The 18619-nt window shown below is 38.4% G+C and overlaps 1 protein-coding gene across 7 annotated transcripts in view; it reads left to right on the top strand.

Moving 5' to 3' along the window:
• ab (abrupt) overlaps positions 1 to 18619 on the top strand; it is a 222850-nt gene that overhangs the window by 103667 nt on the left and 100564 nt on the right. For 6 of the 7 annotated variants that reach the window (XM_065227479.1, XM_065227478.1, XM_065227480.1 and 3 more), the window contains exons 3-7: positions 8001 to 8956; positions 15182 to 15297; positions 15420 to 15609; positions 15774 to 16094; positions 16210 to 16414. In XM_065227479.1, the coding sequence (XP_065083551.1) occupies positions 8339 to 8956; positions 15182 to 15297; positions 15420 to 15609; positions 15774 to 16094; positions 16210 to 16414 (1450 nt within the window). In that variant the 5' untranslated portion in view covers positions 8001 to 8338. The remainder of the gene's footprint in view (positions 1 to 8000; positions 8957 to 15181; positions 15298 to 15419; positions 15610 to 15773; positions 16095 to 16209; positions 16415 to 18619) is intronic. The other variant, XM_065227481.1, reaches the window with a different exon arrangement.

Raw genomic sequence — 18619 nt, 5'->3', positions numbered from 1 at the left:
CAGGCAGACAGACAGACAACCAGACCCGAGTGTGCGGTTTTTATTGCGCGTTCAAGTCGAGAAAACAATTTCTGTTTTTCATATAAATTATGAGAGCAATTATTATTTGGGGTACACATGAAACAAAACACACACTCGCTCACTCCCCCGTCCCACCCCCAGCACAACTGGGAAGCACAGCACAACTCCCTCGTCTCCCGTCGTCCCGTGTTGGTTCCCGCGAGCGGAGCTGCGTCGATCATACCGTACATATGTTTTCCGTTTATTTTTAAATTTATCTCATTTGCGTGTCACTTGGGGTGCTGTGTCTCCGGCCTTTCCCGCCCGTTCCGTTCCGTGCAACATGGTTTGGCTGCTTGGCTCATCAAACTTGTTTGCTGTTTTGTATTACAACAAGCACCGGAGCTGGGAGGGTGGCGCAGTAAAGTCAAGATGCCGTGAAGTACCCACTCTTTTACCAGAACGGCCGCTCGTGATACAAAGTTCTTTTTGCTTGCTTGCAGCATGATCCCCACGCTAGCTGCTGGTTAGAGTCCATAGCCGTCCAATCTGTTAGTTTTGGAAGGGGGAAAACAATTCGTAGACGGATTACTGAATCAGCATCTGTTACTCGGGAACGAGGGCCAATTTTGAAGGGGTTAGCAGAAACATTGATTCTCCCTGAAAAAGGCAGATAAAATCAGCAGAGACGTAGGCTAATTAGAAAACTATCGTTTGAACTAAGTTTTCTAAGATCTCCAAGAAGTCCTTTAGATATGTTTTCAAGAGCTCGGGTTGATCAAGTATCATTCTGAAAATATCTCATGTCTTCAGGTTGATTTAGTATAATTCTGAAGATCTTCAACTGCCCAAAAATCTAAGTCACGTCTCTCAGATGTTCACCCACGATACCAGGTTGCTCAAAAAAGGATTCAAAGACCATCAGGTGATCAGCGATTTCCATAAATAATTATACTTTCTTTACATGTTTCGACAGCAGAATCGTCCGGGACCTCTTCTCTTGGTTCGAATTCGAGACCTGATACTGGATTACGAATCACCGAAGTAAACAAAATTTGCACATGCACACATATGTAAGGATGAATACGGAACACCGTTTAAAACTGTGCTTTTCGCTGATCGTTTTTGACAGTTTAAAATATTATAACTGTCGAGTAGTTTGAAACAATTTTGAAACTCAGCATTGCAGCTTACTAGGAGCAATTTTTGAAAATTTCATTCTGCCACTTCATATGAAGGATTATCAAAATCAGTCATTGCTTTTTGTCTTTTTTAGAAAGGCCTTGGTTCGTTTAAGGAACGATTGTCGACATTTGAAACTTATAAGGAGCAATTTTAGATTTAACGAACATGTAAAACAAAATGATTTCTTCTACAACTTATAAGCCATAGCGACCATAGAAGGGCTGGTAGCGAGTCACTTTTTAGTGACTTGGTCACTTTTTTCAAGCAAGTCTCTAAAAAGTCTCCTTTTTAAGGTCAAGTCACTAAAGTCACTTTTTCTTGTAATCAGTCACTATTTTAAACCTTTTTTTAACGTGAATTTATTTCAAGATTGATCATTCTGCTTGCAGTGTGTAGGACAGGACACACCTTTCTTCTGAGGATGAAATCTTTGCTATCAAATTCGTTGGAAGCGTTTACCTTTTTTTTTTATTGAAGAAAATGATTAAATATTACAATAAACGGTTTGACAGCTTTCACCTTTTGTTCTTCTTCTTCTTTTTTCCTTGTGTCGGTCAATTTAACTTTCCTTAAATTAACTTAAAACCTACGTTAACTTGGGAAACCGATTACCCGCGGCGTACTCGGGGTTAGTATACATTCGTTCATGTACACTCATTCATATCCACTCATTATTTATCACCCATACATCCATACATCCAACACCCAGGGCTGAAAGTCTCCTTAATAAAGATATAAAAAAATATTACCTTTGAGCGGCAAATGACGCAATTGTACCTGTCTTATAGCGGTCGTACGAGAAAATGGAAGAGTTGCCAGTCTTCTCGATATGTTATCTTCGATTTGGTTCTAATTTTTTAACAATTCGAAGTTGACGACCTTGTATAGAGTTTTCTGACGTTTAATCGTCTTTCTCTATCTACAGGATGTCCACTCATTTGGCTAAATACAGTTCTCTGAGTTTTCCAGTTTTTTCCATAACTTTGACGGATAATTTCCAGGTTTATAATAAGAAAGCTATTTATGAAATGCGTTAAAAATATGATTTTTTTTTTGTAAAACAACAACAACAACAACAACAACAACAATTAATGCAAACGTTTTTAAGACATGACAATCAGTTTTAAAGAAACAGCTTTACTTCATTTTAGTAAGTTTAAGATTACAACATTTTGAATGTCTTGAACAGGCTTGCTGAAACTCCTCAAACTCACTGGACGTTTAAAAAAACTCTTGTCCTGCGAGTTTAGCCAGCCCTCACCTCGAGTGAGTGGCGGCAGGAATATGGAAGAAGTAAACAAAAACTCCTCGAGAGAGAGGGAGAGTGAACTTCAGCGAGAGGATGATTTGACGTTAGGTGCGCTTTTCGAGATTCCAGATGACTTTTTTGAAGCTCAGAGTTCACCCAGAGTGAGAGTAAGAGCGTGTGATAGAAAACATGAACATGAATGGCAGCAAACCTCACTCTCATTTTATCCCCCTTCGCTCACAAGCTCTGTGGCTCAGTGTAATGATTTGACAATACGCATTCTACTCCTCAGAAAAATGCTACGCTCGGCTCATTTCAAACTCGCGAGTGAGGCTCCATCAAGCCTGGTCTTGAAGTTTCGTTCTAGCAAAATTGTGGAAACTTTTAAGAAGTTCTATTTATCTCAGAAAAACTAGATCTAGAGATCTTCGGGGAATTCCAGAGATCTTATGCGGAAGTCCCCGAAATTTTAGCCCAGGCTAATGGATTGGTTTAAAAATCTATAAGCGTGAGTTTAGACAAATTCAGCAGAATTCCATGATGTGCTGAAATAAAATCAAGAACCTTTAAGATGTTCCGAGAGATTCAGTACAGAGATCTTCAGAAAATTTATGAAAAATTCAGCAATATTTCAGGAACTTCACAGAAATCCAGAAAATTCCAGGAAAGTTTAAAGGTGTTCACGAGAAGAATTCAATTTATTTTAAAGCAGAACCGAGATCTTCATTAGAATTGACACCAACACAGATCACAGAAGTAAAGGGAAAATATAGTAAAGCCATAGGCAAAAAATCTTATAGGCTACGATTTTGGTTTCTGCAACTTATCAGAAACTATTGAACAGTTCCACGCCAAATGACGAATCGGTAAAACTCGGCATTCTCCGATGTACATGAAACTTTGCATAATTGTTTGTTATGGGCAATGATTCACATTTTCAGTCATTTTTTAATTTGAAATTGTAGCACAAAAACGACACTTCTGATCGTGCCAAATTAGTTGCAGAATCGTTTCTTACAAGTTGCAGAGGGCAAACAATAGAGCAGTTCCAGGCAAAATAGCGGAAAACAAATTGATTTTTTAAGTCGACCTTCTCCGATTTGTTTGAAACTTTGCGTACTTGACAATGATTCAATCATTTTTGTTAAAATGCGGTCATTTTGGACCTTATAAAATTTTCAAAATTGTAGCACAGAAACGGCATTTCTGATCGAAATTACGTCTGAGATAAAGTTGTAGAGGATTTTTTTTTCTAGGGAAAATACGCAAAGAAAAATTAGTAATTTCATGTGAAAATTAAAACAATTTTTGAAATTATTTTTTACAAAAAAGCCTATAAAAAATTGCAAACTTTTGGAATGTTTAAATGTTTTGAAAAAAAATTGTAAAACAAAAACTTTTGGTCAAGTTTTTGAACTTTTGTTAAAACGTTTTTTTTCATGTAATTTAAACTAAAAAAAAACAATGTTTGAGAGATTTTAATTGAAGTAGTTAAATTAGGTTGTTAGCGGAATGCTTAGATAAAACAGCAAAAAAGGTTATCTTCCATTTAATTCAACTTAATTAATTTTGGTATCCAGTAATTACACTTTTATGTTTATCAAGTATTATCTAATCTAAAAACAAAAATTGGAAAAAATTAAATGTTCCGGAAAAAGTAGCTAATTCTATATAAATGAAGCATTGGTAAATTTTCGGTGAATTTAAAAACTATATTGAGTGAATTAATAACCGTTAAATTTTGAGGTTATGTTCACTCATGTGCAGGTTGTGTATGGTCATTTGTTGGTGTAAATATATTTTCATCACGAAGAGAAACAGCTGGTTAAGTGAAAGATGTCCAATAATCACCATAATGTCATTAAAATTGTGTGCATATATGAGACACTAGTTAGTCCAAAAGTCCTTGAAATTTCATAAAAACTGATTGGTAATCGAAAAAGATACAACAAGTGTTCCAGCTGTTGGCTCTACCAGGAACTCCCGAGATCCGGGAAATATTTTAGTTCTAAGACCAGATTTTTTTTTATTAGAGTGAATTTCAGCCAGTGCTTGGTTCGTCACTTAAACCAGACAAGTATTAAGTTGATTTCGTGACGGGTATTCATCAGAATGTTTATTTTTTAACTTGAATGATGTGTGATTTTTAAATTTAGAAAAGTTTAATCACTTAGTTGTAATATTAAAAAAAAATTCCAGCTTCTTTCAGATTTCTTTACTACTACCCTCAGGAGCAGGCATGGAAAATCATTTGCATTCATTTCGTGCATTCATTTACAATCATTTGCCTCTAACTTTCTTCTTCAACAGCATTCCGCAAAATGATGTATTGAGCTTTTGTAGATTCAGTCCACCAGGCTTTCCGGATAACTTCAGTAGACTTCCGCTGGAAGGTTCATCCAACTTCTCCAGCAACCCCAGAAGTATTTTCGAAATCCCCGGAAGTTTCTTTCGACTTCTTTTTCTTCTGATTTCTGGCTTCTCCTGGAAATTTCTTCTGGCTTCCCTCGGAAAATTATTCTGACTTCTTCTGCGATATGCTCCCGATTTCCCATCAGATTCCTCTGGAAGTTTCATCGAACTTTCTCCTGATAAGTTTATTTTAAGCGGCGCCGGTGGTGTAGTGGTAAGCTTGATTACCTCTCACTCCAGCAGGTCTGAGTTCAATCCCAGTCGGTGCCGCCGGGATGTTCTGAGGCATAACATTTCTGATCACGCCTTCCTTCGGGAAGTAAAGCCGTTGGTCCTCGGTTCATGAGTTGATGGGTCAATAGGTAGGGTCCAGGTGTGGGAGCTGCCTCCCTGGCGTCGGTAGCATTGGTGCTCACCACGGAAAAGAAGATCGACGTAAACCAAATCAAACTGGAACAGATTCCCAGAAATCGGGAAACGTAATTTTTGGTAAATTTTGGGGCCTCCCTTAGCTCAGTCGGTAAAGGCGCAGCTACAAAGCAAGACCATGCTGGAGGTGGCTGGGTTTAATTCCCGGTCCGGTCTAGGAATTTTTCGGGTAGGAAAATTTCTCGACTTCCCTGGGCATAAAAGTATGATTGGACTTGCCACACAATTATACCAATGCAAAAACGGTACAGGCATCGAAAGCTCTCAATTAATAACGGTGGAAGTGCATCTAAAACACTAAGTTGAGAGCACGCAATAAGCTAATATGCGATATGCAATAAGCTTGAAATGCAAAGAAGAAGAAGAATAATTTTTGGTATATTTCATGGGATGTCTCGGGTAGGAAACAATATATACAACGGTTTCAGTGACGGTATGATTTTAGCTAGTTCAATTGTTCTGACACGAACTGTATTAAACTCCATTTCCCCACTACCTTTTTGATTGGCAATTTTCTCATCACACCTTCTAAAGTGCCTCTAATTTACACAGAGAGCATTTGTTTTTTTAATGCTTCGTTAAATATGTTTAGTGCATTATATCCCATTAACAATTATTTAACTATGCATTCTACCAACCTAGAGTCTTCAGAAGAGTTTTTTAAATTAAAAAAAATGCTTTTTTCAAGTAAGTAGGTTCATGATTTATCTTCCTAAAAGTGAGATAAAACAATCAAATTTAAATTTTGTTTTCGATATCGAGGTCCTGTGCTCAGAATATACTAAAACAAAAATCTTTGTTGAAGGCAATGACTATGTTATCTCACCAGTGTTGGGAAAATAATCAAAAAAATCAAATCTCGCCAATGCCTAAGATCACGCTTGACTTTCGTAGACACAAATCAACTAGCATACAGCTGCGGTTGATTTTTCAAGCTGTGATATTGCAGCTCGGAATATCAAGCTGACGAAACTCACCAGCTGCAAATCTCAACAAACTGTGGTGAGATTGAGTTTAATGATTTTTGCTTTACATCCGAACGCAACCGAAACTTTCATAACGGCTGGCAGCAGTCACATCGTGTCTGCCATCGGTAAACAGTAAAAAGAGATAGCATAGTATACTTTTTCTTTCTAAAAAAACGATGTACAACGGAACGATTTTTGTGTCTAGTCAACTCTCCGCTTGATTTTTGCACGTTGTGAATAGTCTCGCAATATCAAAGGAGCTTGTAAAATCAATATCAAGCATGATATTTTGTTCCAATATTACGCGTAATATTGAGAGCGTATGATTGCGGAAAAATATAATTTGATTGATGATTTTGCCAACACTGTATCTCAATATTTTTTTTTAATAGAGTTTTCTATCGGCGACCCCTTACGCACTGTTTAATAATCATATTTCATATACCCGTACGTGTTTTGTGGCTCTATCAAGTTCGTATATTACAATAATGCGCAATAACATTTCCTATCTTTCCTTAAAAATTATGTCTATTCCCTTTTCATCACCGAAGTGCACAGAACGCCAGCTCCAATATTTAACTTGAACAAACCATTCCCAGCTATTGCTATATTCCATAAATCATTTAACCAACCCCCGGATCGATATTAACTCCTTCCCCAAACGCACTCTGCAAGCAGAAAACCCAAGAGGAAAACTTCTATTAAAATGCATTCACAGATTAATATTTATTCTGTTCCGCATTGTATACTCTCCCATCAACAGAAGCCCCCCTTTCCCCCACCCCCTCATCCCATTCATCCACCGACGACAACACAACAACAAAAAAACATTCCCAAAACTCTTCTAAATGTCCACATCGTGTGCCGTACTCCTCTACCCAGTTTGCACTCATACATTCCGAACCAGCTCGCTCTCGTTAAAAAGCATTAATCTTTATTATTTTGATCTAGACACACCAACACCAACACCATGACACACGCTCCAAATTGTTGGCGAATTGACCTCTTCCTTCTCCTCCGGATCACCCCCTCCGCTTTTGTCATTGCCACCTTGCACACCCACCCCCCCCGAAGAAAAGTGCACTTGTGTTGGTGGTACATTCACAAAACTACCATCACTATGTTCTATTCTCTATACATTCACCACCCGCCGATCCCGGAGTCAAAGATTGCCAGGAAATTTCAAACTTTACTCTCTTTCTCTCGCTGTTTGTAATGTCCTATTCCTCCTCGTCGTCCGCACCCAGAACAGTAGCATATAAGTATAGCCATGCAAGTGCAATTTTATGTGGAAACAATAAAAACTACCGGTACGGTGGGTTAGAACTGGATTTGGATATGGTCAAAATCGGTTGATAGACTCCCAGGAGCAAAATTATTTCTAATGCCTAACAAAATTCTTACAAGTTTTTAAAAGTTCAGTATCTTCAAAATAAATAACAAATCTTTCAATTGTTCCAACATATCCCACAGTGCATCGCCGTCCCTCCAGCAACACATTCAATCATAGCGCCTGCGTTTTCCTGGCCCGATCTAGAAAGCACCCCACGCCACCCAACTCCCACCCTCAAATCTCAAATTCGGGCCCGAAAAATGCACCACTACTGCACCGTTCATCTCTCGCTCACTCGCACTCATCCCTTCTGCCATAACAACAACAATAATAATAATAATAATAATAGCACCGTGTGCATTAGTATTTGTCCGGAATATTAATCAAGTTTTTGCACCCTTTCTCTCATTCTTTTCAATTGCAGATTCCGTCCCTTGTTTTCCGTGGAAATACTTCAACCCGAGAGAGAGCGAGCCTCGCGCTTCAACAGCACAACCGCAAATATGGATTTCCAACGAAAGCTTAAATGATCTCAAACCAAAACAAAAAGAAGCAAACTACTACCTCTCAGGAAAACAAAAAATTGAACACTGTTAAGAAAATATTGCAAAAGAGCAGAACAAAGAGTTACTCATTGTTAAGGACAAGCGCCCACCTCTGGTTCGAGTTTCCCCCTAGTCCTTTCTCACTCCCCACGACACGAGAGGCAGTGAACAATACAAAAAAAAAAAACGTCAAACCAAATCAGTCTCGATGTATTGAATGACGACAGCAACTGTCGCGAGCCAGCAGAGTGAGAAATTGAGTCGATTTCCGACTCCAACTACTCCAGCGCCCCAACAGTCGACGTCGGCGACGAGGACGACGCCGTCGACACCGTGGACCACCCTCGGAAGGATGAATGAAACGCAGCAAATGCACGCCACGGACAGCAGCCAGCAGAGCAACACCAGCATACACAATAACAACAACAACAACAACAATAACAACAGCAGCACTGGCAAGAACCGGAGTAGCAATAGCAACAGCGATGCCAAAATGGACCACCACTTTCAGCTATTGCAGAGGGAACGTGAACAACAGCGAGAACGAGACCAGCAACAGCAGCAACAGCATCAACAGTCATCGTCATCGGCATCGGCGACGATGTCGCAAAGTCAATCTCACCACCAGCAGCAGCAGCAGCACCAGCGAGAACAGCATCAGCGAGAGCATCAACATCGACCGTTCTCGCCGACGCCCTCGGAGCAGCAGCAGTATGCACTCAAATGGAACGACTTCCAGTCCTCCATCCTGTCGTCCTTTCGGCATCTGCGTGACGAGGAGGACTTTGTCGATGTGACGATTGCCTGCGAGCAACGATCGTTCACCGCCCATAAGGTGAGTTGTGCGATGACCTCCTTATAACCTAGGTTGCTCTTTTGCATTATCGTCATCATCATCATCGCCATCCGTAGTAGATGGTGTGGTTTGATGTTTTCGCCAGACGGATATGCATGACGGATTTGTGGCAGATTGACAGCTATTGAGATTCATAGATCGGAAGATGATGCTGGTGTGCTGGGCAGGGCATTCTTTGTTTATTGCCCGCGGTGACATTGAATACTACATAATAGCTCCCATTGGCGCGATTTTCAATAGTGTTGGTCTTGAGAAATTGATCGGTGGTATTATTTAGGCAAGTTGCTTGATTTCCAACTCCTGCTAACGAGAAGTTCTGTTTCAAAGCCATATTGGTGGAACTAGTATATCACATTTTTTTATTAAACTGTCTGCTTCTGGTACTACCGGAACCCGCTCCGAGTTATCCGAATGTGCTGAAAAGCCAAAATATTTATGTATGAAAACCCATTAAGTTCTATAGATCAAACGATACAGAGAATATGAAAAGTATCCCTCACGACTATTCTGCGAATCGTGTGACTCTCTGGCACTAGTGAGGTTGCCAAAAGTCACGTCGTGGTAGGTAACTTTCCATTTGATTTGCACAGAGAGTCTCCTCACACGACGTGAATTTTATCACCTCACCAGTGACAGAGAGTCACACGACTCGCAGAATACGGGGGCCTTTTGAGACTCAATCGGTACCGGTTTTGAGTGGGCAGAAACTGCAATAGCTCTGAAAATGCATTATCGTTATTCGGTAGCATAACCATTCGAATCCATCGTAGATTCAGCATGGTTCGATTAATAAACTTAAGATAGTATCCACACGGGATTTTTATCAAACTCCAGAATGATATATCGGAACTGTTGAGAAATCAAAACGCAAAACTTGAATAAATTTATGCTCGTAGACGCTTACATTATTTTACTGGAGTCAGAAATTTAACTGGAATTTTGAATCGTGGGATAAGTCGGTAAAATTTCAAGCGACCATTATTCGCTAATAAGTCAACAAAATTTGAATATTTTACTTTTTATCTTAAAATTGTGTCAACAAAATCCAGCCTGTACTAATTCAGGATTAATTTTTCAACTCTTGAATTTTTACAAATTTTCAAAATTTTACTGAACAGCTGCAGAATTCAAAAATAACTAAGGGAAGGAAGATGCATAAATGACGTAGCATTTTAGGGCTTTGGACCCCCTCCCCTTAGAGTATTTCTAACATGGCTGGTGACCAGGGTTACCAAAACTACAGATAAATCTGTATTTCTACAGATTTTTTAGAGTTTTTAAAACCAAGATTCTGTATTCACAGATTACAGATTTATAGGATTTTAACAGATTACACAGATTTTTAAAATTTGATCAAACATTTAATAAATTAAACTTGAGGTGTTAAGTAACAAAGCATTATTTTCACTTCAGTGTAATTTTATCATCACCATCTTTTATATCTATGCTTGCTTTGAAAAAAGAGAATGAGAACTGCCAAAGGTATACTTTTTTGCCAATTTATGATACATATATTTTTATCTATTTTTTGTCTCTGTCAAGAAAATTGCTGAATCACTTTTCAAATGACATTTTTTAAGGATTCAATTAATAAATTTTAAACACAGATATCATCACAGATTTTCTGGACAAAAACTAAGATGAAAAGATTTTTTTGAACAAAAACACAAATTTCCTTTTGGCAACCCTGCTGGTGACCCTAAAATGCTACGTCATTTATGCATTGCCCCTAATCAATTTATGCATTGTCCTCAATGGTCCGTTTTGCCCTTCCGAAGAAAGGCGTGATGAGAGATTTTATGCCTCAGAAAATCCCAGCAGCGTCGACTGGGATTGAACCCAGGCCTTTTGGGGTGAGAGGCAATCACACTTACCACTACACCACCAACCCCGCAATGTTTGGTTATTTGTCGATTATTCCAACTAATCGAGTAATAATTAAAATAGTCGATTAATTTTCTATCGATTGATAATCATCTCTATTATCTGACTAGTAAATCAACACCGTATTGTTATTGCATTTATTTTCAATGCATTTGTAGAAATATATCATCTAGTCAATACAGTGCACAGTGGTCTAAAAGTGCCAAAACGTGCGTTTTTTAGTTTATGTGAAAACGGTCCCTTTTAAGCCATATTGTGTCTTCGGAGAAGTTTGTGCACTTAAAAAGCCCCTTCTTTTGAGCTTAGCCATTTTATGATTAATCCATCTAGCAGGGAGATGAAAAATTTACTTTTTTTGTTTATCGAGATAGCAAAATGGTGTGCTGAGCAAAGTTTTAGACAATATTAAAAAAAACATTTTTGCTGAAGATGTCAACCCTCTATCTCTTATGTTTACAGAGATATGTCATTTTTTTGGTAAGAGCCTTCAGAAAATCAATTTTTTGCAAATAATTTTTCAGGAAGTAATTGTTTGACATTATGTAGTATGTTCTACACAAATGATTGATTTTTTTAAAATATGCCATTTTGTCTTGGGAGCAAGTCCCTATCTTCAATATTTCTTAAGATATTCAAGGTTTTGATCCAAAATCAGCACTATTTACAAGGTCAATAGCTCGAAGTTGGGCAAAATTGGGCAAACCAGGTTGATTACATTTGAAAGTATACTTAAAATGCTGCCCAATGCTTACCAAATCATTAGTCTTTAATATTCTCTGCTGATCTGCTTATTACCAAACTATTTTGTCACGACTTCCCGTACAATTGTGTTACTGTTGTTTTTTTATGAACATTAAAAACAACATTACTACCTCAAATGATTACTACCTATATCTCAAGATAGTTATATTTCATCAACCGTTTCATACAATATCAAAGAAAATAAAATTCATCGCTACCCATTTCCTCGTCACTTTCAGAATTGTCGCTTACATCTGTTTCACCATCGGTAGATGCAACTAGAAGAGTTTGAGCATCTTTGGACAAAAGCAGTTTTGCTTGTTTTGGAAGGGGTCTTATTGTTGAAATTAACGGGTCAGATGATTCAAGGACCAATGCTCGTTCAGTTAACCGGTTCCTACAACAAACACCGAGAATCACATTCCGGGAAGAACAAGGACCACTGTTCGTTCAATCAATCGGTCACTACTATCGACACTGTGAATCACCTGCCAGGGGGAACAGAGATCAATCGTAGTTCAGTCATTTTTATAACACTACAATAGACACCGGGACTCACGAGAACCAAGAACCACTGTTTATTCAGTCAACCAATCACTACAATAGACACTACGAATCACCGGTCACTGCAATTTAAAATTTGGAATCAAAACTTTTACCCCACGCGGCTTTGTAACGCCTTCTCTTTTTTGCATGCTTACTTCGATTTAACCGAATTCGAATTTTCTTTCAACAGTAAATAACGTATCAAGAAGCTGCTATATGTATAAATGCAAGAAAACGATTATCTTGTACACGGTTTTCTATAGTTTAGTAATAAGCAGATTGGCAGAGAATACTAAAGAAAACTAATGATTTTGTATGCATTGGGTAGCATACTTTCAAATGTAATCAACCTGGTTTGCCCAACTTTGCCCAACTTCGAGCTATTGACCTTGTAAATAGTGCTGATTTTGGATCAAAACATCAAAACCTTGAATATCTTAAGAAATATTTAAGATAGGGACTTGCTCCCAAGCCAAAATGGCGTATTTAAAAAAAAAAACAAACATTTGTGTAAAACATACTAATGTCAAAAAATTACTTCCTAAAAAGTTATTTGCAAAAAAATGATTTTCTGAAGGATCTTACAAAAAAAATAACATATCTCTGTGAACATAAGAGATAGAGGGTTGACATCTTCAGCAAAAATGTTTTTTTTTAATATTGTCCAAAACTTTGCTCAAGACACCATTTTGCTATCTCCACAAACAAAAACAAAGTAAATTCTTCATCTCCCTGCTAGGTGGATAAATTATGAAATGGCTAAGCTCAAAAGAAGGGGCTTTTTAAGTGCACAAACTTCTCCCAAGACACTATATGGCTTAAATGGACCGTTTTCACATAAACTAAAAAACGCACGTTTTGGCACTTTTAGACCACTGTGCAGTGCCATAAAAAAAACCTTTGCATCCAACATGGTGGAGACATTGCAATGAAGTGCACTGGATTCTTTTTTAACACAATTTTAAGGTTATTTTATTTTAAGATCTGTCGGCATGAAAGATCCTAAGAGTTAATTTTTTCACTTTATTCATCGATTCCGAATGTCTCTTGGATCGTCTCCAGGTCCAGATAACTCAGGAGGCTGCATGGGCTAATTTTTAATAAGTTATTCGTAAATTTCGGACGTTGTATAGGTTTATATTAATACACTATGGTCCAGAAGCCATTACATTATTTGTGCCTACATCATTAATTTTAGGTATATAGTGTCTTCGGGAAAGTTTTTTTTACTTTGATAAATCTTCTTATGAACAAAACATTAGGATTGCCCCGTAGCGTGGGTAGATCATCTTTTCGTGGTACTTTACGGTATCTAAGATCTACCACCGATTCCTAGTCCTGACTACTTCAGTAATCCAAGGAACACATCTTAGTCCTTGTTACTGTTTATGCCTTACAAGACTCGGCTTTGTCTACCGAGGATGATCTTGAAACAAGGAAAAAAATGAATTAGTTGTCTTCATCTATGTGATTCCTAATCTTCTATTCGTTGTTCCCTAGTTTGAAGTGGTTAAGACTAGGGTTCTGATGCATGGTCATTATCGGTGTCATTCCTCAATTTTGTTGCTAAGGAATCCAATTTTGACTGACAAAGGGGCGCGCCTTTGGAGGGTGTTCCAACACTCTTAAGGGTATAAAGAGTGGTACCTTTCAATTAGAGTCGGATCCTTGCGATAAATGCAAGAGTGGCAACTGTAAAAAAATCGAATAATACTTCATAATTTCTCAATAGTGATGTAGTAATACGACATGCACTAAACTAAGGACACGGGATATACTACAATAGATCAAATTACTGGTCGCAGAAGTGTTAGGTCCCGAACAGAGGAAAAGAAAACATTAGGATGGTCCATATAGTTGATGAGTTCTAAATATAATCTTTTTTGTTATTCGATACAAAAGTTGGACAAAGTTATAGAACAAGTTATTTTTTTATAGTCGATTGTCTATGTCTAATAAGTAACTTATGGGTAGCCCCTATCAAATCGGTTTTTGAACTGTAACTTTATTGATTTCACGTTAAATATTTGATCTAAACACTTTTTAAAATTTAAATGGCCCATATGTTTGCTGAATCAGCTTAGTTGCTAACTCATGTTGATGAAAAGCTATAAATTATGCTCACTGAAAAATACGTAATTTCATATGTTTAAATCTAAAAATGGCATTAGTGGATTTTTTATGTTATTAGCTGCATTTGAAAAATCATGATTTCGATTATCTGCGGTGAAACAACTGTGAGGGACATTTTTGTTTAATTAATTCAATTCACTTTTTACCTACAAAAAAAGAAAGCACCTTAGTTGTAAATGTGCGCTATACAATTTAGAAAACAGTCTCTAGAACCTATAGTTTACAAGAAATCAATGTTTAAAAAGTAACTTTTGAGAAACCGATCTATTAGGAATCACCCTGCATTACATATTAAAAACATGTATAAATCGTGAACTATTTGAGAATTAAATTGCTTCCTTGAGCAAAGCTGCTTCACATTAGCTGTGGTGCTATTTAATATTTAAAAAATATTGAAAAGAGTAATTTTAAGTTTTAAACACTTTTTGGATTTTTTTTCCCCAAAATAACTTGAAATTTTCTGCCGTGTATATTTTACTTTTAAAGAAATTAGTTTTTTCCTACAACTTTAAGTGATGATTTGTTCGATTGGAAGCTACGAGCTATGATTTATTGAAAAATCTTGAATACGCCATTTTGAAGTTTTTGTGCGATTCAAAATGACCGAATTTTAGCAAAAATGTGAATTATTGACCATAACAAACAATTATGCACCGTTTCATGCAAATCGCCTGGAAATGCTCTGTTCCTAATTTAAACTGTGTAAGTTGACAAAAGGCAAGCATCATCATCATCTCCATGAATTAGGCACCGCCAAAAGCTGAAGCAACAATTCGCCATACACCCTTCGAAATCCGCATTCCTCAACCAACAATTTTCTACTCGATAATCCCATTAACTAACTTTTACCCCCGCTACCCTCTGATAAACACCTCCAACCACTTCTCTTGTCCTTCGCAGGTCGTCCTGAGTGCGTGTAGTCCCTACTTTCGCAAGCTGCTGAAGGCGAATCCCTGCGAGCATCCGATTGTCATCCTGCGTGACGTACGCTCCGAGGACATCGAAAGTCTGCTAAGGTAATGGCCGTCGCTCGCTCGTTTATCACTCTGGAAAACTAAACTAATTAATCCATTTCCATCCCTTTCGTCTCTCGCTTTCATTCTCTCTCGCTCAATGCTTCAAAACACATCAACAACAGATTTATGTACAACGGCGAGGTGCACATCGGACAGGATCAATTAAGCGATTTCCTCAAAACGGCACAATTGCTCCAAGTGCGGGGGCTGGCAGATGTGACGAACCCGAGCCGAACGTCCACCGGCGGCGCCTCAGCGCTAAATTCCTCCTCGTTATCGACACCTGCTGTTCAGGAGCTAAAAGCATCACCCGTAATAAAATTCAAATTAAAACCGGGCTCACGATAATTAATCCCCCTTGTTTTCTGTACCCATTTCTCCCCCTCTCCGCTCTCTGTTTCTCTTTCTCTTGCTTCTTTTTTTCCTTCTTATCTCCCAAATTGGGAACGCACACCCCTTCGCTTCCCCGTAAATAGACTTCATCGTCATTACCATGGGAACCGCCGGAGGATGGCGGAGCAGTGCCACCGCCCCAGAAGCGTACCAAAAGTTCAGAACTGTACCGCAAACAGCACGGGCTCAGTCCGGAGGATCCGATCCCGCTGGAGCACTACCCCATTGGACAGCACCCGTTGACCCGCGAACGTTCCAAGGACAAGAGCAAGGACCTCCGAAGTGGCACCAGCACCGCCGGCAGTGACTTTGATGTGCGCGACCGGGACCGCAGTCTGGAGTCGCATCGCGAATCGCTACTCTCACAGGTACTGGAAGGCGGACCTACCCTGTCTGTGCCATCGGTAGGTGTTGCTGTGCGTAGCCTGCCATTGATACTTGGCTGTCCAAAACATGTACAGCGAAGCTATCAACCCGGCGGAACCGAAACTAACACTTTCCCCCCTTCATCAAATCCAGAAACACCCCGACCTGCAGTCACTGCAGAATGCCATCAGCGGTGAGGACTCGAACAGCAGCGACACGGCTGCGTCCGATCACGGCGATGACATCGAAGGTATCAACGGCAACGTCGAACACACCCGCCCGTCGTTTCCATTCCTCGGCCTGCAGGGCATCCCCGGGCTGATACCCGGCCCGTCCGGCATGCATGGGGACAACTTCGGTAAGTCCCAAAACAGTTACTTGCTTCATTTTGTTTTTTTTCCCTGATTTGGCTCGTTAGTTCTAATCGGATTCTGTACCTTAGGAGAATCTACTAATACCTTTTTGAGTTCTAAGTCTAATCTACCTTTTATCAGTAGGTTTGGTTTGAGTTTTTCCACTGTCTTAATTTCTCAACATAAAAAAAAACAGAAAACTAATATTTGAAAAATCAGAGTTGTTTGCATTTAGGATTTTTTCGTTTGTCTGTGATTGGAAATTTGAAATTTGAACAAACGAGTAAACTAGAGGCAGTTGTGTTTAAGTTGATGCGTTCCGATTTAGGTAGATTTGGCGTGCGATTTGAATAACCATCCGGATTCTGCGTGTATATTGATGACAGTTGTAGTAGTAAAAGACATGGACTTGTATGACGCATTGACACATTGAAAGAAATTTTTCATCGTAACCGGTACGATAATTTGTAGAATTGAAAATCTGCGGTCGGTTATTTCACTGGGAAATGCTAATGGAAGGCAATATGAGGTTGATATACGAGCAATACGAGCTTTATATTAGCTGTATATCAGGTTTATATTACATAAAGGCGAAATAGTGGGCTTGTTGGTTATTTGGGCAATCCTCGCGTAACATTTGCAAAGCGCCTATCAACTTTTGAAAACAAAACTTGTTAAGGCCCTTTTTGCAGTACACCCACGCGAACCAAAAATAATACTATCGGGTAGGGCAGAATTTTCCTTACCCGATGGTATTGTTGGTTTGCGTGGGAGTACTTCGGTTCGCATGAAATTGGCCTAACAAATGTTACGCGAGAATTTTAAAATCTCTGTTCAAAACTAATTTGCTTAAGATGTTTAAGAAATCCGTTTCGGATAATTCTAAAGCTAAACAAAAAAGTGTATTCATATTTTTTTAGTACAAAACTTAAAAGCAGTATTTGAGTTACAACATAGTAACCGTTTCAATAACCCTTCAGTTTATGTTGATAGGGTGACACCGACGTAGTGGTTAGCATCCATCCCTCTCACGCCAAAGTGACGAGTTCAAATTTCACCCTGGACAAGTCACCAATGACATAAGAGAGTTAAAATGACTAAAATAAAAATAAAATAAAAATAAATTAAAATACTAATAGGAGTTTTTACTTAAAAAAACTCAGATCGCATATTAATTGCATGACGATTTAGAACAGGCCTACCCAATGTATGGCCCACGGTCTCTTTTTGTGCGGCCCGCAACGAGTTTAGAAAAAATCTTCACATCCGGCCGTTGGTTGTTCTATTCTCGTTCATCTTTGTCAGACGAGAACTTAGAATCAATCAGAGTCAATAATCATTTTTTATATTTCTGGATTTACACAAAAAACTTAAAATCTTTAAATACGAAATTTTATTATTTTTGGGTCAAATTATATAATGTGATTGAAATTGAAATCAAATGAGCTGGCCCACCAGCTGGTATGGATTCTAAGATTTGACCCGCGGTTAAAACACATTGGACAGGCCTGATTTAGAACATGGTACAGCTCTGACTTTATTTTTAAACGCTAAAGGGCCACGCACAATGGATTCGGTTACGTTTCGTTTTCGTGAATTTGACAGCTAACCCATCGGTTATCTGTCAAATTTCTGTCAACGCAAAGCGTGCGAGGCCGTTAAGAATTTTGGATGAGGTTAATTGAATCAAATTGCCTCTGAGAGGACAAAGAAGTGTTCTTCCTAATTTAACATTTTGCCAGGAGTCATTGAAATCCAATATTTGTACTAAAAGTTTACCTTAATACAATTTCTCCGTTGGAAATTTGAAGATTATTTATTAACGCAAAATTGATGTAAACAGTGGAAATTAAAAAAATAATAGAATCAAATTCTACAGTGAACTCACGACAACTCGATATTTAAGGGACCGAGCTAACGAATTTTCGAGTTATATAACAACGATCCAATAGAAAATTACCATCGTAGTAGCCAAGAAATTAATTTTTACTGTGGTTCTGAAACTCGAATTAGTGGACATTAGGCTGTGGATAGCTAAATCCCAAGTAACATCCCATTTTTTACGGAGGTTTTAAAGCAATCTACATGTCTAAATCACGGTCTACAGAAACCTCATAAATCCAAAAAATTTACTTGGGTGTACATAGAATGTTTATTTTTAGGGAATTTTTATTTGGGCCTCATAATTGTTGAGAATTATCCAACGTATC

This window comes from Ochlerotatus camptorhynchus, unplaced genomic scaffold (genome assembly GCF_037179485.1).
Source record: "Ochlerotatus camptorhynchus isolate MF236.1 unplaced genomic scaffold, CSIRO-AGI_Acam_v1.1 ptg000274l, whole genome shotgun sequence".
NCBI lineage: Eukaryota > Metazoa > Arthropoda > Insecta > Diptera > Culicidae > Ochlerotatus > Ochlerotatus camptorhynchus.
Note: the sequence above shows the minus strand (reverse complement) of the source record. Positions and strands in the feature narration are given on the sequence as shown.